At 36.2% G+C, this 24,434-nt stretch overlaps 3 protein-coding genes and 1 pseudogene across 5 annotated transcripts; 3 read left to right on the top strand and 1 right to left on the bottom strand.

The window, feature by feature from the left end:
- Positions 1-1,257: 1,257 nt before the first annotated feature.
- On the top strand, positions 1,258-4,998 carry LOC141829240 (pentatricopeptide repeat-containing protein At4g13650-like). 3 transcript variants are annotated; one of them, XM_074716664.1, is made up of 3 exons: positions 1,258-1,474; positions 1,562-4,643; positions 4,804-4,998. In XM_074716664.1, exons 1-2 carry the CDS (start codon positions 1,394-1,396, stop codon positions 4,613-4,615), a joined length of 3,135 nt encoding a protein of 1,044 aa, XP_074572765.1. In that variant the 5' UTR covers positions 1,258-1,393; the 3' UTR covers positions 4,616-4,643; positions 4,804-4,998. The 3 variants fall into 3 exon arrangements, with proteins under 3 accessions (XP_074572765.1, XP_074572767.1, XP_074572764.1); XM_074716666.1 differs by having other exon boundaries at positions 1,579-4,998; XM_074716663.1 differs by having other exon boundaries at positions 1,562-4,998.
- Positions 4,977-16,940, bottom strand: LOC141829241 (cationic amino acid transporter 2, vacuolar-like). Its single transcript, XM_074716667.1, has 14 exons — positions 16,755-16,940; positions 15,707-15,908; positions 15,388-15,472; positions 10,217-10,357; positions 10,011-10,129; positions 9,836-9,932; positions 9,508-9,680; positions 9,372-9,433; positions 8,617-8,780; positions 8,215-8,482; positions 6,611-6,719; positions 5,691-5,803; positions 5,540-5,615; positions 4,977-5,313 (listed from the first exon to the last, which is right to left on the bottom strand). The coding sequence occupies exons 1-14, from the start codon at positions 16,909-16,911 to the stop codon at positions 5,160-5,162; spliced, it is 1,920 nt and encodes a 639-aa protein (XP_074572768.1). The 5' UTR covers positions 16,912-16,940; the 3' UTR covers positions 4,977-5,159.
- Positions 16,941-18,247: 1,307 nt separating this feature from the next.
- Positions 18,248-18,517, top strand: LOC141828807 (uncharacterized). The gene has a single exon (XM_074716196.1). The coding sequence runs from the start codon at positions 18,248-18,250 to the stop codon at positions 18,515-18,517; it is 270 nt and encodes an 89-aa protein (XP_074572297.1).
- A 1,400-nt stretch (positions 18,518-19,917) lies between these two features.
- Positions 19,918-23,747, top strand: LOC141829223 (5-methyltetrahydropteroyltriglutamate--homocysteine methyltransferase 2-like; annotated as a pseudogene).
- The last annotated feature ends 687 nt before the right edge of the window (positions 23,748-24,434 follow it).

Below are 24,434 nucleotides of genomic sequence, written 5' to 3'. Positions count from 1 at the left end.
CCCGACCGAATTAATCGACTTATAGTAAGCAGATCCCACATGTTTGTCCAATAAAAAAGAGGGTACAAAACGGGTTGATAAGTAGAGAACCACCTGTTGCTTTAGATGAAAACTAGGGTACAATGCGGATAATGACAGCGAAGTACAAATTGTTATTCTCACCCAATTCGTCGTCTACCCCAGTGGGGGCCACCGTAGGGTCTACAAATTCTAAAGTTAGGTGAGGCTTCTTCCTAAGTAATTAAAAAGTATTAAGGAGAGAAAATATAACGTGAGAGAAAACGCGTATAAGAATGAACGCGTTTATTTATCGAAACAATCAGCTTTATTTTCCAATTAAATGGAGAATACTAAAACTATTTTTGTATGATTTATTTATTTTTAAAAATGGAAAAAAAACTATTTTTATTATCTTTTTTTAATCAAAAAAATGCTCTGTCATGTTGTTGCAACAAGGGATTGTTATGCCTTTTTCTTAATGAGTTAACTGTAATTTTTTATTTATTTTTTTATATATATTTATAAGGTCAGTCATTGAATTGTGAATTTTACTTTTAGAGGGACTGTTATAATATGTTAAAATTAATTAATTAAAATATATAATAATTTTATATTATTTTTTTATCAACATAAATAAAATTATTTAACCTCAATCAAAATCTCTTTTAAAAAAATTAAAATCATTATAAATTTATTATAATAATCATTTAATAAATATCATAATAATATTATAATATTTTAACAATTAATTAATAATTACTATAATATTATTATACCAATTAGATAGTAATTACTATAATAATATATGTTATGACAGATTGACAGTCCTATAATATGAATTAATAATGTTTACGGGGGTATTAATTATCAATTAATGATTGCAAAAAAAAATGCAGAGAACGCAATCGTGGCTTCAGCTACGACATATTTACAAGAATTTTCTTTCAAATTATAATAGTCAATTAATAGAATTTATTATTATTTTTGTAATAGTCAATTAATAGATTGTAATACTCATTAATTGATTGTTATAATATTTATATATTGTTAAATTGATTTTATAATAAATTTGGTAAAGTATTTTCTAATTTTAAAAAATTCTATATATTTTTTATAAATAAAATTTGAGACCTAAACCCTAAACTATATGTGGCCCGTTTTCTCATTTCGTTATGTTCTTTCTTCTTCTCCGCTCTCCCACCTCCGCATCCTCCGCCTTCCATCCTTTCGCCGCCGCCCTTCGTCGTCCGTCCGGCCGGCTAGGAATTGGAAAAGAAGCGAATTCCCCTGCTACTTCCCATTCCATGTATGCCTAGTTTCAGCAATAGCAAACTTCACTGGCTCGGGCTATCTCCAGGTAGAGACTCATGCATTTCAAACCTCATCGAGGCTTATGCTGGGGGTGCCATTTTCACTACGCCCCATATCATCCTCCTCCTCGATCTTTGCCTTCTCCAAAAATAGCATCTTTAAGGTGACACTCCATTCCGATCCCTCTTTTGGCGAGTTATAGCTTTCATATGTCTGTATTTCTAGTCCTGACTGTTTTCTCGTTGCAAAGTCTCTTCTTTTTGTCAGAAAAGTCAGCAGCCGCTATGCAGCTTGCCACGCTCAGGATGAATCAACTGAAGGAGAAGTGGAAGGTCATACAACTGAGACAATGTCAAAAAGAGACGCCTTTACCGTTCTTAATGAAGTGGATGTTGGTGTTCGTGTTGGTCGTAGTTCACATGCTTCTCTGCTCGATTGTATACCTAATGTTGGTTCGAAGAAGCTATGCCACTTTGTTGGCACTCCGCAAAATTGTCAGGTTGATTCACATTTGGCATTCGGTAAAGGCACAATCAATTCGCTTGATGATATGCCTCACAGAACTTCATCTAACCACAAGATTATGGAGCTACTTCAGAGAAAAGAGCACAACAAAGTTTTAAGCTGGTTTATGGGAATAATGAGAAACTGTGGTGATCCTCATCCCGTCGTCATTGCTAGCGCCTTGCGAGCATGTTGTGGAAATCATAATTATTGGTTCCTTGCGCAGCAAATTCATGCCAAGACAATAAGGTATGGTTTTGTTCGTGATTCTAGTGTTGGCAATCCTTTGATTGATCTGTATTCGAAAAGTGGCTATGTAGATTCCGCAAGGGCTGTATTTGAGGACTTGATGTTGAAGGATAGCATTTCATGGGTGGCCATGGTGTCTTGTCTTTCACAAAATGGGTTAGGAGGAGAAGCTCTTCATCTTTTTAGGGAGATGCACCTTTATGGAATTGTTCTTACCCCTTATGTTCTCTCCAGTGTCCTCAGTGCTTGCACAAAGACTGATCTGTTTCAGCATGGGGAGTTGATCCATGCCCAAGTGGTTAAGCTAGGGTTCTCCTCTGAAACTGTTGTGGGCAATGCTCTTGTTACATTGTATTCACGGCGCGGAAGTCTGGTATTGGCAGAACAGATATTTGATGAGATGCAATGTCGCGATAAAGTCACGTACAACACACTAATTTCTGGATATGCACAAAATGGGAAGAGTGAAACTTCATTTTGTATGTTTGAACTAATGCAACGGGCGGGATTCAGACCTGACTGTATCACAATTGCTGCTCTTCTAACTGCTTGCAGCTCTATTGGAGATGTTCAGAGAGGAAAGCAGCTCCATTCTTATGTGCTGAAAGCTGGATTGTCTTCAGAATATATAATTGAGGGTTCGATTCTCGATCTCTATGTTAAATGTGTTGACATAGAAACTGCCTGTGAGTTCTTCAATTCAACTGATAGAGGGAATGTTGTCTTGTGGAATGTAATGCTCGTTGCTTATGGTCAGATGGGTGATTTAAGAAAATCTTTTGATATGTTCTACCAGATGCAAAGTGAGGGCATGCGACCCAATCAATATACATATCCCAGCATACTAAGAACTTGCACTTATGTTGGTGATCTTGAACTTGGAGAACAAATTCATACGTTGACCATAAAGACAGGGTTTGAGCTTAATGTTTATGTCAGTAGTGTACTCATAGATATGTATTCCAAATGTCGACACTTTGAGATGGCTAGGAATATTCTTGAAAGACTCAATGAGAAAGATGTTGTCTCTTGGACTGCCATGATTGCTGGCTATGCACAGCATGACTTTTGCCTAGAAGCTCTTCAAACATTTGTGGAAATGCAATTGCATGGCATAAAAGCAGATAACATTGGATTAGCTAGTGCTATTAGTGCATGTGCTGGAATCAGAGCCATCAAACAGGGATTGCAGATTCATGCACAGGCTTGTCTCAGTGGTTATGCAACAGATATTTCAATTGGAAATTCACTCATCAACTTGTATGCCCGATGTGGTAGGGCAAAGGAAGCCTATTCTGTGTTTGACAGTGTTAAGATTAAAGATGAGATTTCCTGGAATGGATTGATATCAGGATTTGCACAGAGTGGAAGCTGGGAGGAGGCTCTAAAGGTGTTCGAGAAAATGGACAAGTTTGGTGTTAGGGCAAACATGTTTACTTTTGGGTCTGCACTGAGTGCTTCTGCCAACATGGCTGAGATCAAACAAGGTAAGCAGATCCATGCGAGGATTATAAAAACTGGTTATGACTGTGAAATAGAGGCTGGTAATGCATTGATTTCGCTTTATGCTAAATGCGGTTTGATTGAAGATGCAAAAACTGAGTTCTTTATAATGCATGAGAGGAATGAGATTTCATGGAATGCAATGATTACAGGCTATTCCCAACATGGGCATGGCCATGAGGCACTAAAGCTTTTTGAGCAAATGAAGCAAGAAAAACTTAGACCAAATCATGTTACTTACATAGCCATTTTAGCTGCTTGTAGTCATATAGGTTTAGTAGATCAAGGGCTCGACTACTTCAGGTCAATGAAGGAAGAGCATTGCCTCCTTCCAAGGCCAGATCATTATGCTTGTATTGTGGATATTTTGGGACGCAGTGGACAACTTGTCCGTGCGAAAGAGTTCATTGAGGAGATGCCAATTGCCCCAGATGCTATGGTATGGAGAACCTTACTTAGTGCTTGTACAGTTCACAAGAACTTGGAAATTGGAGAAGTTGCAGCTAAGCATCTTCTGGAGTTAGAGCCAGATGATTCAGCCAGCTATGTTCTCCTGTCAAACATATACGCAGTGGCAAGGAAATGGGATTGCAGGGATGAGGTGAGGCAGTTAATGAAAGATAAAGGTGTTAAAAAAGAGCCTGGACGTAGTTGGATCGAAGTAAAGAATAAGGTTCATGCATTCTTTGTTGGAGATAAGTTGCATGAACAAGCAGATACAATCTATAAATTCTTGGAAGACTTGAACAACAGGGCTGCTGAAATAGGCTACATGCAAGATAAGTATTATTTACTACATGATTCAGAGCAAGATCAGAAAGACCCCACAGCACACACCCACAGCGAGAAGCTGGCTGTTGCTTTTGGTTTAATGAGTTTGTCTCCAGAAATACCCCTCCTAGTGATGAAGAATCTTCGTGTGTGTGGCGACTGCCATAATTGGATGAAATTTGTTTCAAGTCTTGCATGCCGAGCAATCGTATTACGCGATCCCTATCGGTTTCATCATTTTGATAAAGGAAGCTGCTCATGTGGAGACTATTGGTGAAATTTTAGCATCTGATTCTTCAAGCAAGGTACCAGTGTGATACTTTGTAAATGCTATATACTTACAATGTAAGGATATAAATGCCCTATTTATTCAGCAATTAGGAAAAAAAAAACCAAAATCTTATTGGCAGATCACTACTGCATTGTCTTAACTTTTGTTGTTATGTTGACATCTGAAAATCCAAGGAATGAAGATCCACTGCCTAGTTACACATAAAAAGTCTTATCATCACACAAGGGTTTGTGGCTTTCAGTGGGTTCTAGGAGGTTAGATGAGTAAGGAGACAAAGACAAGATAGGGAGGATGAACATACAAGTCTTCATTCTAATCTTTCAAGTTGTAGTGCATCATTTACATATTGATGTATAAAGCAATAATATTTACACCCATAAAATCAATTTTTGAACAAACTATTTACACCCTTTAGGAGGTAGTAGCAGTTATGTATGTTACAATTCTTCTTTCACACAACTATGCAAGATCGAAATCATGATTGTACATGGTATAAACAATAAGACATGGCAAATGGTTGTGATGGGTTCTATGCCACATACCCTGAGTTTTTGAATACTTCATCTGCATGTGCCGCGGGCACATATACTACGTCGGACAAAGAACTGTGGGTTCGCCCGTAGAGCACGTACACGATAACCCCCAGCAACAGCCAGAGAGATACGCGGAACCATGTGCCAACACTAGCATCAAAAGACAATCAAAATATGATTTGAGAGTTTGATCATGTCAAGCTGTTGTTGGTGATTAGCCATCTTGAATCAAGTTTTTATTCTAAACTATTTCTATGGCATTGAGCATTTCCTTACCTAGTCTACAACACTACTAATTCTGAATGGTTTTGTACCTAAAGCATTCCTGTGAAGCAATAGAGATGCAGGTATGGAACATAAGAGATTCCCAGCTTACCCGAGGTTTACCAGCAGATACGCGTTAATGACGATGCAACAAACGGGAAGAAATGGAACAAACGGGCAAATAAAACCTGCAGAAGTCCAACATCCATTGTTAGCATTATACTGTAACTTATCAGAATGCAAAGAACATGATCATAGAGTACCTCCGCTGTGCCCAAAGCTGTGGCGAGCATCATCTTGATCTATCCAAGAAAGCACAAACAAACCACCTAGAAGAAGTAAGCCCCCAACCAAGCATGTCGTGTACTGTAGGAAACTATAAAGATGCGATTGGAAGGGCATTAGGAGCTGCTAGAGGATGAACATAATGATGGAAAAGCTGTTCGATTGACTGAAAATATGTCGGTTCAGGTGTAAATGAAATAAAGCAATAGGTAAAGCTCAGAATCTAGGAAGAAGTAACTATAAGATATAAAAAATTTAAATTTCTAGGCGGGAATTGTGATTGCTACATTGGATAGGACTGAAATACACTGAGTCTAGCATCAGTATATGCTCCATTTTATCTTCTGCTGTCTATAAACTGGAATATTTCTTCCAATAAATCAAGGAAATGAGGATTATTGTTTTAACTAAAATTGCTAAAAACATATATCAAATTCTTAAACAAACAAAAGTTAATGTATTTGCAGATAAAAATATGGTTTGTGCATAAATGAATATACAGAGTATTTGACAAAGAAAAGAGAAGAAAATGGATGCTGGAGGCGCATGTACCACGTAGTCTTCGACAGGAAAAATGTAAAAAAATCTCAGAATAACTTGAAATCATAGTCATAGAAACATACAAAGATTACTGCTTCCTGGATAGTTACTGTCTTGCAAAATAGCTTTTTGATTTTAAATAATGAATAAGACTTCAGAGATCACAAAGCTCATTATCACTTCCAATGTGTTTCTTCATGAGTGGGTTTCAAATATAGTCATTTCATGATTGTTAACAAGTTGTAAATAGCTCATCCCAAAGAATTAAAGAACCCAATGGTCACACATGATTTTCACCAGTACCACCAAGAGATGCATGAAGTCGACCAGGATATATGACAGTATACAAATAACTTACTTGGGAAAGAATGAATACGAAGCTGATGTAGTGAGGATAAGCACTCCAATGCAAACGAATGCGATGCTCCAACCTGCTTTCTGCCGCCGTGTTTGTTCGTTCAAATTCTCTGCAGAATAGCAACTGAGTTGAGAGACATAAACCATTATGCCTATACAAAGGACTCACATATAACAACTTGCTGAGTCTTCCATGAAGAACTACAACTATACAAACACACAACTATTAGCTCTAATATTTATGATAGGTATCCAGGTTATTATCCAAAATACATTTGTAGGCGTTTGATGATGGTTTGACAAATCAGCCAATCTCGGTTGAATCCAATCTGATTGTTTTCTTGAGATGTTGGGAAAACTTGGAAAAAGTAAGTATAAATCAGCAGTTGTCTGGCAAAATCAACAGAAATTGGGGTTCATAGTTAGAATTGGGTGAGATCTCACCTGAAACTGAGAAGACAAGAAGTAGTGAGGAACTATACTTTAATATCTGGTGTCACTAATACAGTTATTATAATGATATCAGTTAATATTTATAAATACCATATTTTAAATGTAAAATTTTTAAAACATAATAAAATAATCTTATACCTATTCCTTAGTAATTATCATTTATTGTTTGTATTTTGAATATAAATTAGCATTTTAACAATAATAAATATAATTAGATTAATAGTAAGGTTAAAATTCAGAACCTGTTAATGATTTGATATTTTAACATCTCAATAACCTTCTGTCAATAATAAATGAAATTATTATAAATCATAGTTTAACAAAATTAGATATTTTATACAATTTTGATGTGTAATCAACTCAACCATTCATTATATTATAAAATTATAATTTATAGCAAGTTTTTAAATACTAGTTATATACATACCACATTTTTCAATTAAATATTTCTATTGAAGAATTGTAGAATACGATACTTATTTAATTCTGTTCTTTATTTATAAATTAGCAGTTCATTAAAAACTCAGTGACTTAATTATTCATAACCCAATTACTATGTAAAAAAAATTAGATAATTCAGATGTCATTGAATGAATCATTAATTATTGTGAATAATAGTTTAATAGCCATATTTTTAGTGAATGACATAAAGAGCATCTTTCCTCAATAAATATACACTAATAACCTGAAGAATGTTTTGTTAAATATTTGACATTATTAATAATTGTTTAATATAATTTATCAAAAAATTTATATTTTTAAGATGCATTTAAATCAGTATAAATCTTACATTAAATAATTATAAAAAAATGTAACATGCAAACAGAACAATGAAGAATTTAATAATTGAAATTAATGTAGAATTAGTTATTTTGCATATAGCTTTCTTAAGGATAGTCCAATGCACAAAGTTCCCGCTAATGTGTGATTTATGAGAATGAACTATTGTACAAAACTAAACCTTTACATACTAACATTCATATGACTATTAACTCTAAACAAACTGACATATTGACAAACAAAAAGGTATGTAATCATGAGGCTATAAGTATGTGCAATTGAGCTTATGCATAACTAAATAGTAAATCTACAATTAGTGACAAATAAAGAAATGCACAGCTCAGGGATTTCATTGATTTAAGTCATTATTACCTTTGTTACTTTCCTTTGCAATCAGAGGATAATCAGATGATTCCTTAGAAATTTCTTGAGATATGCCATCATCTTGGTCTTGGTTACTGCAGATAATTCCAGAAGAATCTGCCTCTTCCCCATTATTTTGTAAATTATGGTGAAATGAAACTGAATCAATTGATTGCTGGAGAAATGATGGCAGCGGAACCTCACTTGGTGGAACATATCTCAGTATCAAGATTGAAACTGCAACTACGGTGAATGCAAGAAGTGTGCCAACACTGACCTATGCATTACAGAGTAAACCAAATGCAAGGTGGTTATTACTGAGAATACTGCAGTTTCTTTCACATTTTTTTCTCAGAATCAATCAAAGGTGAAAAAGTATGCACAAACACAGTAGCTCCTCAAGTTATTTACCATTCCAGCTAGTTCCGAAACGTCCATAAAGAATGCTAGGGATGCTGCAAAAATCCCAGTTACAATTGTGCTCTTCACTGGAACTTGTGTGCGCTCATTAACATCAGAGAAAAATGATGGCAACAATCCATCTCTAGCCATTGCCATCAGTATTCTAGGCTGAGAAAAGAAATTCAGAATATTTGTACATTGCATTACCATGACTAGTGTGGTTAAAATTTTCAAACAAATGCATTCAGTATGTCAAATAGTATGAGAGCAACAATAGCCGAAGTAACACTGAAACTAGTCTGGCTCAGTGCTGTCTCTTCTCAGACATCAACTAAAATTGTCAACAATGTGGTCACTGCCAGATAAGCTGTTCTAACTTCTAAGAAAACATATGATAGTGTCTCAGTTTGTGTTGAACACCACTATTATAGCTAGTTAAAGGATGAGTGGCAATAAGATTTCCAACTAGTGCAATTTAAGAAAATGCAATGTATGAGCAACTCAAGGCAAATTGTTCTCCTGTTGTCAAAAAGACCTGCTTATGAAGGACAAAAAAAAATGCTTAATTATTTCTGTTTTCAGTTGTATCTAGTATTTGTGTTGGCTAAAACACTCGATTATACATGCTTGGAGCAACTGATTACATAGATGTTGTGTCAATCAGTTATGCTTTGAATCAGCCTACAATACTAAATAAGTAACATTAGGAAATTGCTAAAGAAAACAAAAAAGATATCAGGGTTCCACTTATTTTGCACCTGTGGGAAGAATGGAACCCATCAAAGTTGAGCAAAGCGCAAGACAAGCACCTGATGTTATTATGTACCTGGTTATGAAGAAATCATAGGAACTCAGGAGGATATTTCAGAAATAAGGTAGATGAACAGGCGAGCAACTTACACTGCCCAGTGAACATCAGTCCTTGCAAATGCAGATGATATTGGAGTGTCAGGGTCCATAGTAAAATATGGAACCAAGCCAACAACAACTACAGAGACCATCATATACAGTGAACAGCATACAGACAAAGAAGCTGCTATACCAAAAGGTAAATCTCTTTGAGGATTTTTAACCTGCAACAAGGGATTTTTCTTAAACAAGAAAATGTGCTAATGAGGAAAAAAGAGAATAACAATTACACATCATTTTTCATAATCCATATAATCACAATCAACACAATTTAATCAGGTGGATTAGGATCACTAAAAGTAAAATAAATAAACCTTACCTCCTCAGCAGTGCTGGCAACAGAATCAAATCCTATATATGCAAAGAAAACTGTTGCTGAACCAGAAAGTACTCCATTTATGCCATAAGGGAAATAACTGAAACATCAGAATACACAATTAAAAACTTAAAGGATCAATAGAAATCCTTGAATGGAATGTTCTGTTGTAAATTACCCGCCAGCTACAGTATACCCAACCCATCCAGTCTTGAAGCCAAGATATCCACCAGCAATGATGACAAATAACAGGACACAAACATTTAGAGTAGTGATAATTCCTTGTACAAATGTGCTCTGCAAGATAAAAACATCAAAAGTTACGAACCTAGCAAGCAACCCGCATGAGATTAGCATCAAAAAGCCTTGCTCTTAGTGGCATACCTCTTTTATCCCTATGCATAATAATGCAGTCACAAGCAGCACTAGAATAGCAGCACAGGGATCAACCACAATATCAGTGCCTGGAATCTGAATACGTGCCAAAAATGAAGGTAGACTATCTTTTCCTCCAAAAACTAATGCCTGAAATAAATTCATTAAAGAGAACCAACAGTCAAGATAATTTTTTCCCACATTATTGTCATTTCTCCAAGAGCATCAGTTGTCAACATATTACAGCATTGTTTATATTTGTTAAAAGAATGCATTCAGAAAACATCAGTGAAAACACAGAAAGAAACTCCTGCTAACAATTTTCCATATCGATGATGAACTGCTGATTCCAAGAATCAATTTGATTTCATAAACAAAAGATCAACTTTAAGTTAAGGTTATAAAACTTAGATGCTATTTATCTAATAAGACACTAACAGGAGAATATAGATGAAGAACAATTTGCATATGATTTTTACTCACTTAGAAAGCTTACAATAAAGTTCCAAGACAATTGTGGTGCCGGATTAGGGGGGGAAACCTATAATTATATCTGTGTGAGAAGGGATAAATATCACAATGTATACTAGTGATAGAGTTTTTTGGAGTGTAAAAAAAAAAGAATTCCTAAAATATTAATTTTTCATTGAGGTCAAGTTTTTTTTACATGGGTATGGATGAGCTTACCAAACTCGTCAATGTCGATCCCAAGCTTAGATGAAAAAGGGCAAGGGTTGTGTGTTAGGTTGTCTGTCAGCGTGGACTTTCAAGTAAATTTAAAAGATGGATCCATGAAACTATTGTCCAAATGCTAAGATGTTCCCCGAAAGGAACACGTTGCAAAGTCTGACTATAACTCTATGCAAGGACTACTACATCTCCATGAGAACTTAGGTATAGTATTAAATATGCAAGAGTTCTCACACCATAAATTGGGTAACAAATATTATAGGAAAATTAATTGTCTAAGATTTGGAATATAGAATCTAGGAACACTCATTGGTAAAACAATGGAGAAGAATTGAATATTTTATGCGTACAAGAGACAAAATAGGTAGGAGAGAAAGCAAAGATAATAGAGAATTTGAATTTTAAGTTATAGTACACAAGAAGGAGTAAAACAAGATATGAAGTATATATTGTTGTCGATAGTTCGTAAAGGATGAAGTAGTAAGAGTAGTTAAAAAAGGATAGGATTATAGCTCTCAAAATCGTGGTGACAAAAGAAATTATTAATGTAATTAGCATTTATGCACCTCAAGTAAGATTAAATAAGCATACCAAATTTAGATTTTGGGACAACCTAGATAAGGTATTACAAATATTCCGCTAACCAAAATGATTTTAATAGGAGGAGATCTAAATGGGCATGTAGGAGTGAAAATGAGGAATATGATAGAATGCATGGGATTATGAGTTTGACCTTAATAAGAAATGAATAAGGAAAAATTATATTAGATTTTGCAATAGCATATGACCTTATACTAGCTAATATATTTTTTAAAAAAAGAGAAGAACACTTAGTCACATTCAAAAGTGGGAATAATAAATCTCAAATTGACTTTCTTATGGTTAGGAAGAAAGATAGAAAAATTTATAAAGATTGCAAGGTCATCCTTAGAGAAAACTTAACTACCCAACATATAGTAGTGTTGGATATATGTCTCAAGTATAGTATCAATAGAAGAAAAATATACATGACTCCTAGAATTAAGTGGTGGAAGTTAAAGGATGAGAAACAAAATATATTTAAGGAGAGGGCAGGAGTACAAGTATTAGGAGAAATATATGGCGACTCGAATATGACATGAGATAAGATGATATTAAAGTTGAAAATAATAGTAAGAGTGTACTCGGTGAGTCAAAGGAATGTGTACCACCAAATAAAGAATTTTGATGGTGGAATGAGAAAGTGCAGGAGAAAATGAAGGAAAAATAAACAACCTATAAGGTATTATATACTTGTAAGAATGAGAAAAATTTTAAAAAATATACAGTAGTCAAGAAAGATGCCAAGAAAGCAGTGAATGAAGCTAAGAATGAAATTTTTGAATGTTTATATCAAAAATTGATACAAAAGAAGGGGAAAAAGACATTTATAAAATAGTTAAAGAGAGAGAGAGGAAGACAAGATCTTATCTAAATAAGATGTATTAAAGATGAATGCAATAGGGTACTAGTAAATGATGAGAAAATAAAAGAGCGATGGAAGAGGTATTTTCATCAACTTTTTAATGAAGATTTAGGTGATCAACTTAACTTAGGTAATTTAAGTAGGTTAAATGAGTATAGAAATTTAAATTTTTATCATAGAATTTAAATTTTAGAAAGTAAAACAAGTTTTAAATGGGATGCAAAATGAAAAAACAGTTGGACCAGATGATATTCCGATAGAGGTATGGAAGTGCTTAGGGAAATAAGATATTGAATGACTTACAAAGTTATTCAACTTGATATTGAAAATTAAAAAAATATCTGATCAATGGAGGATAAGTACTCTAGTTCCCTTATATAAGAATAAAGGAGATATACAAAATTATGCAAATTATAGGGGTATTAAATTAATAAGTCATACTATGAAACTTTGAGGAAAGAGTAATAGAAAAAAGACTAAGGAAGGAGACCATGATGATCAAAAATCAATTTAGATTTATACTTGGAAGGTCGACAATAAAAGCTATATATCTTCTTAGACAACTAATTGAAAAGTATCGAGAACAGAAAGCAAGACTTACATATGATATTCGTCAACCTAGAAAAAGCTTATGATAAAGTCTCAAGGAAAATTATATGGAGAATTCTAGAAAAGAGAGGTGTTAGCATAACATATATTGAACTAATTAAGGAATGTGTATGAGAATGTAATGACAAGAGTGAAGATTTTAGACGGATTAACCGAAATGTTTCCCATAAAGATAGGGTTACATCAAGGATCAACTCTAAGTCTCTATCTTTTTATATTAATCATGGACGAACTCACTGGACACATCCAAGATACAGTACCACGGTGCATGTTGTTTGCAGATGATATTATTTTGGTAGATGAGACACATGAAGGAGTAAATGTTAAACTCGAATCTTAACGAAAATTCTAGAAGTGAAAGATTTTAGAGCTTAGTAGAGTAAAGACAGAATATATGAAATTTAAGTTTAGTAATATTAGACGTAATGAAGATAATTATTAAGATAGGAGATGATGAGTTGTCTGTAACTGAGAGTTTTAAGTATTTATGATCATTTTTGTAAAAGGATGGAGGGATTGAGAGAGATGTCTTACATAGAATATAAGCGGGATGGTTGAAATGGAGGAGAGTATCAAGTGTTCTTTGTGATTGTAAAGTACCTCTAAAATTTAAAGGAAAGTTTTACAAAATGACGGTTAGACCTGCTATGTTATATAAAGTTGAATGTTGGGTTATAATTCGAACACATGAGCAGAAGATGAAAGTTGCAGAGATGAGAATGTTAAGGTGGATGTGTGAATATACAAGGATGGACATGACATAAGAAATAAAAATATTAGAGAGAAAGTCGGGGTTACATCTATATTGAGGAAAAACTCCAGGAGACACATTTAAAATATTACGGACATATACTTAGACGATCAATAAATGTTCTGGTTAGGCGATATGAAACTATGATATATGTGCACATCAAACGAGGAAGAGGAAGATAAAAAATGACTTGGTTAACAATAATAAAACAGATAAAATTTATTTAAATATAAATGATAATATAATAGAGGATAAAGTCCAATGGTGTAAAATGATCCATATAATCGACCCCATCTAGTGGGATAAGACTTGATTGTTGTTGTTGTTGTTATATAGCTGAGCCTACCAATCATATTCAAGATAAACTTCCTCGTTAAGTAAAATTAACTCTAGTTAACCAACAATTACTTGATCTAGTGTTAAAAGAGCTAGATCTAATATATTTTCCATCAAACATTGGGGATCTAATGTGTATAATGACACTATTAGAAAATGTTTAACCCTTGTCACTCTCACCGTGAACTGAAAATTGTTGATCATCCAATGTGGTGAGGGGGCACTTGTGGTCAAAGACAAACATTCAAATATAAATATGTCAAATATAGATTTCTAACTTTTAAGAATAAGAACAGATAGAGAGTAATTAAGGTGTTAGAATCTAAACTTATTGTTAGAGCTATAGGGCCTAAAATTATTGTTATTCTAGATATATAGAATCTATTGTTCAACAAGGAGATATTCAGTAGGATATGTTGATGAAGATTCATTAGTAGAATAAAGAGTGGATAGTTGAAATGGAGGGAACTGTTGAAGTATTGTGTGATGGCTATGCACCTGCTAAGGTTAAAAGAAAATTTTATAACTGTGGCATGATCGGTCATACTCATGTTGTGAAGCTCGAAAATAGCATGTATAAAAAGTTGATATACTGATGATGAGAATGGTAAGATGGACCTGTGAAATTACTAGAATAGACCAAAACAATCCTGTGACTATCCAAGAACAATTAACGTATAAGTAGATGATAAAATGAGAGACAATAGATTAAACTAACATGTAGTATATTCAATAATGTCCAAAAAAGGTGCACAATCATAATGGAAGATGTAAGTGGTAGAACAAAATCAAGGAAAACTCTACATTAATGTAATTAAAATAAGGAAATTGAATACTGCTAGCAATACAATCCCACATAGATTACAATGGAGTAATTAATTAGATATATGTGGTTGGAACCAAAAGTTGGGACTAATATGGTTTGATGAAAGTAACAATGATCTACAACATCATCAAGACTTACTGGAGATGTTAAAAGAACCACGATTTAGTGATTCAAGGAGGACTTACTGGATCTACAATGACTAATCAAATTGTGGGGAAATAAAGCACCAGTTATGTAACAAACAATTGGACTTCTAAAATTGGATCCACAGAATATGGCCAAAGGCACCCCTGAACAGTACTTAGCTATGTGAGCGCTTGTTGGTTGTCAAAGAATAAACATCTTTGCATCAAAATGAATGAGTAATAAAGTGCAACAAAAAAATTCCCAGATATGAGCACAAAATAATTGGCAAGTACAAAGTCAAGAATGATTTAGAGGGATATAATTATCTTAGCATCTGTTGGTATAATAAGTAATCAACTTAGAAAAAAAAAAGGCTGAGGTGATGGAAACTCACTAACCAAGTTTGGCGATATGCCACGTGCAACGGCTGACCCGCCAATTGTATATTCAAGAATTAAAGCCCAGCCAATAATCCAAGCAACACTGACAAGAAAGATAGCAAACATAGAATAGCAACTAGCTTATATCCAACAGAATGATTAATAAGCATCATTCTACAATCATAATCTAGTATAATTTTTTTTTTCATATTAGCACATTCCCACAATTTTAACGTTCAAGTAATAGCAGAACTAGTTTAATTAAAATATCTTGCAATGGTTTGTCATTTGAAAATATCACAAATTTCATTTGTTATTGAAAAAACCAAATAATTACCCTTCTCCAACACAAATATACGAATAATGGTAGGCACTTCCTGCAGAAGGACAGCGGCTTGAAAGCTCTGCGTAGCAGAAAGCTGAAAGAGCAGCTGCTATCCCAGCTATGAGAAAGGAGATGGTGAGAGCTGGTCCTGCATTCTCTCTGGCAACAGTACCAATGAGAACATAGACTCCGGCACCTATTGTCGAACCAACACCTGTGTAAAATAGGAAGAATATTTCAAATATAGCATCAACATCCAAGAATCTTTCTTGGAGTAGTGAACAAAAATGTAAGAAGTATAACAATAGGTTGAAGTACGATTAGCGTTAAAAGCAGGATTATCTTTTTAAAAAACTCAAATTGACAGTGGAGATAAGAAAGATGACGAGGAAGCACACAACATGAACACAGACTATTATCCTCAGGCTTCAATACACTTATTAAAGCAACAAATATAACCCTTTCCTACCATCCATTCCTCATATCTATCTACAATCTTCTATTGTTTCTATGAGCTTCAAACTAATTTCATGGGTAGCGTACCAAGTTGATCAAAAGTATAATCAGCAGGGAACCATGAACAAAACCAGGTAATATGTCAAATTAACTTTACAATCAAGAAAACTAAGCAAACTTCTAGATATTTAAGATGCAAAATTAGCTTGGAAGTTGAGAAAAAGAGCAGTGTAAAACTCTTTCCCACGTGCATAACATATAGAACAAAATTCACGCTAAAAACAAAAAAGTACATCCAATTGTGTGTACCCTGCATAAAAGGAAACGAAACAATGACAATTACATTCTAAATGAAGGGAAATTGCATCAGTCGACAAATTCAGCGACTGCAGCAAAGATATCCATTTTCCTTCCCTTACAACGAAATCAATAACCAAACGAGTAAAGTCATCAAAACTATTAATTTTCAGGAAAAAGGGAAACAGATTAACGTACTACTCACGAGGACGGGAAATCGACGAAATCCAAACGCAATACTGCCTTGGACTAGAAGCACAAAGCGATGAAAAGGCACAGGAGAGGACAAAAGGAATAAACTTCATACCTATGACCACAAGCTGCGGAACCGACAACGCTTTGGCGAGCTGTTGACCTCCGCCGGCCCTTTCGCGATTAGAGTCCACCTGCTTCCGCCTCGTCAGGCAGCCGAACCTCGCCCCGGCGCTCCCTCTCTCTTTCGCCGTCCCCACCTCGATTCCCATCCCTTCTCCCACTTCGTCCGTGCAAGGAAGAGCTTCTCGCCGTCGTCCCTTTCCTCGTCCGAAAAAATTGATTATTTATTCTTCAGAACGAACCAATCGAGAAGTACAAAATAAGTAAAAACCGATCATGATCCCTCCAATCTTCGTTTCAAATCAAAACGAACAACCCATCGCCGCCGTCCAGATTCAAGGGGTCTGCATTCGCAGTTCCTTCCATTCCCCCAAATGAACGACGGATCGTCGCAAAAGTCACGCTGACACTTGGAGAGGATCCCGAAAGCAGGGAAAGGACCGCGAGAACTTTGCGACGCTGACACTTGGAGAGGATCCCGAAAGCAGGGAAACGACCACGACAACTGGACATGTGGCGTGGGGTCCACTAATGACATCCAATTGGCTGTCTCCAACTGGTAAACCAGAGGCGTACGTTCGGTTACTATAACCTTTTGTTATCTCTTGCTTTCAAACGACTTCTTGTCCATTTTAATATGGACAGCAATTGTCCTAGGACAATGGTGTAACGGTAAAACATTTGAGTTGTGATCTAGAGATTTACGATTTAATTTCTAGTTATGGTGTATTTGTAAGAATTTTTCTTCAAATGGGAAACGCAATCAAAGGATCTAACATTGGCCGCCGTATATACTTCCCGATTTACCCTGGTGGTCGATGGGAAACTTCCGTGGGACGGAGCCGGCCACCCCCAAGAATTAAGTCCATGAGACTGATTGGGATTTATCATTTTTTTAAATATGGACAGCAATTAGTCCTCGAGGTAATAGTGTCGTGCTAGGACATCTAGATTGTCACTTAGGTACTTACGATTCGATCTCCAACTACGATGTATTTGTAAGAATTTTTCCTCTAAATAGGAAGCGCAATCATGAATGTCTAGGCTGGCAGTTGCGTGTACTTCCCGATTTACTCTGATGGCCAGTGGGAAACTTCCGTTGCGTGTACTTCCCAATTTACTCTAATAGCCGGTGGGAAATTTCCGTGGAACCGAACCGATCACCTCCAGATATAGTCAATGGGACTAACTGAGATTTATCAATTTTTTTAAATATGGACCGCAATTAAAAACACTCCTTTTTATTTTAATTATTATTAAAAAGAAAATATTGAATATATATATATATAATATTTTATCAAAAAGAATATTTCCTCCGTCCCTAACCGATCTACCTCACTTTGTGAGATGGAGAGCACTTGTAGGAGGAACTCTGTTTCGTCTCCTCCAAACAAGGCCTCATTGCGTGGCTATAAACACAGCAGAAGATTGCAGGGAGCAAACAAAGATCCATCGAGCCGTGAAGGATAAAGAAAGGAAAGGAAAATGTCCGGAATCATTCACAAGATCGAGGAGACGCTCCACATCGGAGGAGACCACAAGGAAGAGGAGAAGCACCACAGCAAGGAAGAGGAGAAGCACCACAAGGAAGAAGGAGAAGGTGGAGGAATCATCGACAAGCTGAAGGACAAGATCCACGGCGAGGAACACGGGGAGAAGGAGGGGAAGAAGAAGAAGAAGAAGGAGAGGAAGCATGAGCATGAGCATGAGCATGGCCATGATGGACACAGCAGCAGCAGCAGTGACAGTGATTAGATAATTAAAGTTAATAAGATTATTATCGATAATAATATCGTATTTAATTTATTTATTTTTATTATATGGAAGATGGGAGTGAAATTATTATAAATTGAATTTCTATTGAAAATAATTAAAAGTGATTTTTAAAAAAAAATTCTAAGTTAGCTTTTGGGAGCTATATCTTTTGGAAATTGTGCGCGCGCGTCTCTATAAATAACGACACCGTCGACGACCACTCCCGCCCGCTCGCTCTTGTTCCTCCTCCGCTCTCCGAGGTGAGCTCTCGCTTCTCGCGATTTACTCTTCTCCGCTGCATGCCTGCGCTATTGAGCTTATTTTTGATTTGATATCGAAAGGGAACCTTTTGGGGTCTGATCCGACCGATCGAGAAATCTCTGGCGTTGTTTCTTTTCAGGATCTTGCTGGTTGGTGCCCTCTGCTAGTTCTTGAGGATTTGATTTGTTCATCGTGACGCAGATCTTTGCCATTTTTTTTGCTCTATGAGCTGACTGTCTTTGGTCAAATCTCTTCCAGGTAGTTCTTGCGTTACGGATATGTTCTTGTCGGTTCTGGTTCTTTTGTTTTTGGATCTCGTTTTGCGAGGACGACTTCCCGTAGATCTGCTTAGCTGAATCGGAAACAAGAAACCTTTAGGCTTAAGGAAATTTTAGATCCGCAAGACTCTCTGGTATTCTGATGATTAAAATGACTTCCTTTTTTTGTTTGTTTGTTATCTCTGTTCATGTTTTTTCCTCTTCAGCTGTCTACTGGTGTAACTCTTGGAGTGTTATAACTTAGGACAACGCTTCTTTTTTGAGCATTACATTTCTGGCTCAACCTTTCGTCAGTTGGTCTACTCTCTTTCTATCAACTATCAACGTCTTAGATTTGCATATCGATAACTTCCTTTCCTAGTTTATTTTTCCCCGTTTAATAGGCGATCTGTTTCTTTTCTGTTATGATTGCAAATAACCTTATAGATTTTCCGATGCTGAACAATCTGTTTTGATATCTGTCTTTACTGCGTTCTGCTTCTTGGGACTCTTATCAGACAGTAGAGTCATCATTGACACGCATTCAGAACTAAGCTATCTAGCTTCCTACGCCAATATCAGTTCATTAATCTAACCTAAAAACAATTTGGTTTACCTATCTTTGAGATCACAAGAGTCCTGATGCAATTTTTTGGTTATGGATGAAAACAACGAAGTTAGTTTCACTCAACGAAGCTAGTTCTGATTTAGGTATTTGGGTCGTGAACTGATAATTGTTGTCAATTATCCTGTTCCTATCAATTATTCTTTGTTGATAAAAAACAGGAAAAATTAAAACAACTTCTGTATACCAATGTCAAGGAGAAAGGAAAATATTTTTGCTGAAGATTGTAATTTCATTTCTTGACATGTACAGAAAAAATGGCATCACATATTGTTGGATACCCTCGCATGGGGCCCAAAAGAGAACTTAAGTTTGCATTGAAATCCTTTTGGGATGGAAAGAGCAGTTCTGATGACCTGCAAAAGGTTGCAGCTGATCTCAGGTCTTCCATTTGGAAGCAAATGGCGGATGCTGGGATCAAATACATTCCTAGCAATACCTTTTCATACTATGATCAAGTGCTTGATACCACGGCAATGCTTGGTGCTGTTCCTGAGAGGTACAACTATACTGGTGATGAGATAGGGTTTGATATATATTTCTCAATGGCTAGGGGAAATGCATCTGTGTCCTGCTATGGAGATGACAAAGTGGTTTGACACCAACTAGTAAGCCCTTTTGAGTTTCCTGTCATTGATTTTGGTATTCTTCTGACTTTGTACATTTTGGTGACATATCATTACATTTACTTGATGTAGTCATTTCATTGTCCCTGAGTTGGGCCCAAACACAAAGTTCTCATTCTCCTCGCACAAAGCAGTGTCTGAATACAAGGAGGCAAAGGCGGTCTGTACTTGATTCCTTAAATTTTTCTCTTAATCCAAAACTTTCTTGGTTGGTTATTCTTTTTTTTTTGTTTAAATCACTGTCATTTTGACTGATCCTGATGGAATTGTGCATGCCTTGTTCTTTATGACTGTGTACTTATTGGATGTCTTGTGAAATTTAAATTTGATTTATCTTCTTTGAATCTGATCTGAGATCTTTAATGTTAGAGCCTATAATTCTGCAAGGTTGTGATGATTTTCAGTGGTTCGATGTTTAAATTGACCATTGTTTTCATTTTGCCTTTGTTTTAAAATATTTTCAAGCATAATTTATTTTTCCTTGCCAAGCACCTTTTAGAGTAGACTGATCTTTGGTCATTTTTATCTAATTTAACTGGTTCTGTTCCCCTGTGATCCTATGTTGTGAAGGACATAACTTTAAATGTATAGTGAAATTTAGATGTATCCTTAACTCATGTCTCATTATATTATCAAAATGATGCCTTGAGACATGTATGCTGTATCTGTAACTTGTTGCTATTTTCAAATAATTGTTGTGATTTGATATTTAAAATTTAGGAAATCTTTCTTTTGTGCTTATATATTGTGCTTTCTGAGCAATGTATCCGATGACTGAGTTTGTTGTCTTTCCTCAATTATGCAGTTGGGAATTGAGACAGTTCCGGTTCTCATTGGTCCTGTAACTTACTTGTTGCTCTCAAAACCTGCTAGAGGTGTTGAGAAGTCATTCTCCCCCTTTCACTTCTTGAAAGCATTTTGCCTGTTTATAAGTAAGGATCCAAAACCAATCTCCAATATATTTAGATTACCTTTGATACTTTTTCATGGAGTTTTGTACTTAAATATCACAACAACAGAGAAGTTATTGTGGAGCTGAAGGCCGCTGGTGCTTCATGGATTCAGTTTGATGAGCCAACCCTTGTTCTGGATCTTCAGTCCTACCAGTTAGAGGCATTCACAAAGGCTTACTCCGAACTAGAATCATCTCTGTCAGGCTTGAATGTGCTTGTTGAGACTTACTTTGCCGATGTCCCTGCAGAAGCATACAAGTTAGATTGCTCATATTGATCGACGCCACATTTTATCTTTTTTCTTGCAACATTTCAGATTATTTTAAAATTTCCAGGATTGTCACTGCTTTGAAGGGTGTCTCGGCTTTTGGTTTTGACTTTGTTCGTGGAACCCAGACAGTTGACTTGATCAAGACGGCAGGCTTCCCTGCTGGCAAGTATCTTTTTGCAGGAGTTGTTGATGGAAGGAACATTTGGGCAAATGATCTTGCATCTTCTCTCAGCACACTTGGGACTCTTGAGGCCATTGTTGGCAAAGGTATTCATCCCTTGCCCCTTTTTTTTCTGTATAATCATCTTTCTTTTTAATATGCAGATGATGGTATTTGCTGTTTGCCTACAGACAAGCTTGTTGTCTCTACATCTTGCTCACTCATGCACACTGCTGTTGACCTTGTCAATGAGTCAAAACTGGACAGTGAGATTAAATCATGGCTCGCATTTGCTGCTCAAAAAGTGATTGAAGTAAATGCATTGGCTAAATCTTTGGCCGGTCAGAAGGATGAGGTAGTTCTTTCTACCAAACTGACGTTATCTCATAAGAATCTTATGTTGTGGTGGCACCTGATTTTGGTGATGCATTCCACTAATTTCTAGTGCAATATGCTTGCCGTGTAACTTGTTCTCTTCCACTTGCACTGGTTTGTATGCACTTTTTTTTTTATAATTGCATGTGTTTTTTTGTGCGATCAGGCTTTCTTTTCAGCTAATGCTGCTGCACAGTCGTCAAGGAAGTCCTCTCCTAGGGTGACCAATGAAGAAGTTCAAAAAGCTGTGAGTAGCTTAAGCTATGGTTGGTTTGTGGTTTGTCATGCCTTAAGCACTCAGTGGCGGCGTTGCAGGCTGCTGCTTTGAAAGGTTCTGACCATCGCCGAGCCACAAATGCCACTGTCAGGCTCGATGCACAACAGAAAAAGCTTAACGTTCCAAAACTTCCTACTACCACAGTTGGTTCATTCCCTCGGACGATGGACCTCCGAAGAGTCCGACGTGAATACAAGGGAAAGAAGTGCGATAAATCACCTTTCTAGTAAAGCTTTTATTTGGATTCTTACAATTTTTCAAAATCATTGCTATATTTATCGTTAGGATATCTGAGGAGGAATACGTGAAAGCCATCAAAGAGGAAATCAGCAAAGTTGTCAAGCTCCAAGAAGAACTTGATATGGATATTTTGGTCCATGGAGAGCCTGAGGTGAGGATCCAAGCCCTATTCTCGCAGTATTACTTCTTAAACATGCGCTATCCATCATCTTTCCTTTTCCTTGCAGAGAAACGACATGGTTAAATACTTCGGGAAACAACTGTCTGGCTTTGCATTCACTGTCAATGGTTGGGTGCAATCTTATGGTTCCCGTTGTGTAAAGCCTCCCATTATTTATGGTGATGTTAGCCGACCCAATGCCATGACTGTTTTCTGGTCTAAGATGGCCCAAAGCATGACTTCTCGCCCAATGAAGGGTATGCTGACAGGCCCAGTCACAATTCTCAACTGGTCCTTTGTCAGGAATGACCAACCCAGGTTAGCCAGCTTCTTCTTCTTCTTCTTCTCTATTAACTTGCTCTATTAGGAATGACCAACCCAGATTTCAAATTCTGCATATTGCTATATGAGGTTTGAGACTTGCTACCAGATTGCTCTTGCTATAAAGAAAGAGGTAGAGGATTTGGAAGCTGCTGGCATCCAGGTTATCCAAATAGATGAAGCTGCTCTCCGGGAGGGGCTTCCTCTTCGCAAGTCCGAGCAAGCTTTCTATTTGGATTGGGCTGTTCATTCCTTCAGGATCACCAACTGCGGTGTCCAGGACACGACCCAGGTTTCCCTTCTCAACTCTTGCTCCATAACTACACCTACTCGTTTGTTCTAATGAATTTTTGGACTTGCCTCAACAGATCCACACCCACATTTGCTACTCTAACTTCAACGACATCCTTCACTCCATCATTGACATGGATACTGATGTCATCACTTTTGAGAGATCGATGTTCCGTGAGGGAGTCAAGTATGGTGCGGGTATTTGCCCAGGTGACTCTCCCAGGATTCCATCGACAGAGGAGATTGCTGACCGCATCAACAAGATGTTTGCTGTTGTGGAGTCCAACATCCTCTGCGTCAATCCTGACTGTGGGCTCAAGACTCGCAAATACGGCGAAGTCCTCAAACCTGCTTTTACCAACATGGTCGCAGCTGCCAAGCTCCTCCGCACGCAACTGGACAGCCCCAAGTGAATATGTATGATGAGGCCCAATTTCCTCCTAATAACGTTGTTCTTGTTCTTGGTTTTCTGAGCCAGTTATTGTCAATGAGATTGTGTTAGATTTTTTTTTTTTACTCTGTTTCTTGTGATTCCGGGTGGTGTATTGTGGGCGATGCCGGTTTGATTCTTCTTTTTTGAGCTCAAGTTTAGTTTTCTTTTTTGTTTTGACCAAATTCATGGTTCCCTTTGAGAATGTGCAAATACCACAATGTGAAAATGGAAGACAAACTAGATCTTTTAAGAGGCACTCGTGCTTGTTGAGCTGATTTCTCTCAAATGCATATTTTTTTATTAAGATTCAAAATTTACACAGTATGTACGTAGCATTTGAACAACTAATAATATTGGAGAATCATATAAAAAGTCTTCTCGTTTTTTAAATTTATTTAATGTGTGAAATATGAGATCAGATTATACTCTAAACATTAGTCAGCTCGAGATTGGATCTTAGTCAGACACTTTATAAAATAAAATAAGTTGTGTTCAACTTATTGATTAAGTTAGGCACAACCTAATGCTCAACTTGTTTTGCCTAAATCAATTAAAACTTTTCTTATATACCCATTTCTAAAGGGAGAAGAAGACTATTTTACTCGTCAAAAAATTTGTTCTCTAAGACTTTTAGTCTTAAAGTTATTATTACTTTCTAAAAATTATA

This window comes from Curcuma longa, chromosome 5 (genome assembly GCF_044706935.1).
Source record: "Curcuma longa cultivar G26 ecotype Majalengka, Jawa Barat chromosome 5, ITB_CL_G26_1.1, whole genome shotgun sequence".
NCBI classification, from domain to species: domain Eukaryota; kingdom Viridiplantae; phylum Streptophyta; class Magnoliopsida; order Zingiberales; family Zingiberaceae; genus Curcuma; species Curcuma longa.
This window is presented reverse-complemented; position numbering and strand designations above follow the sequence as displayed.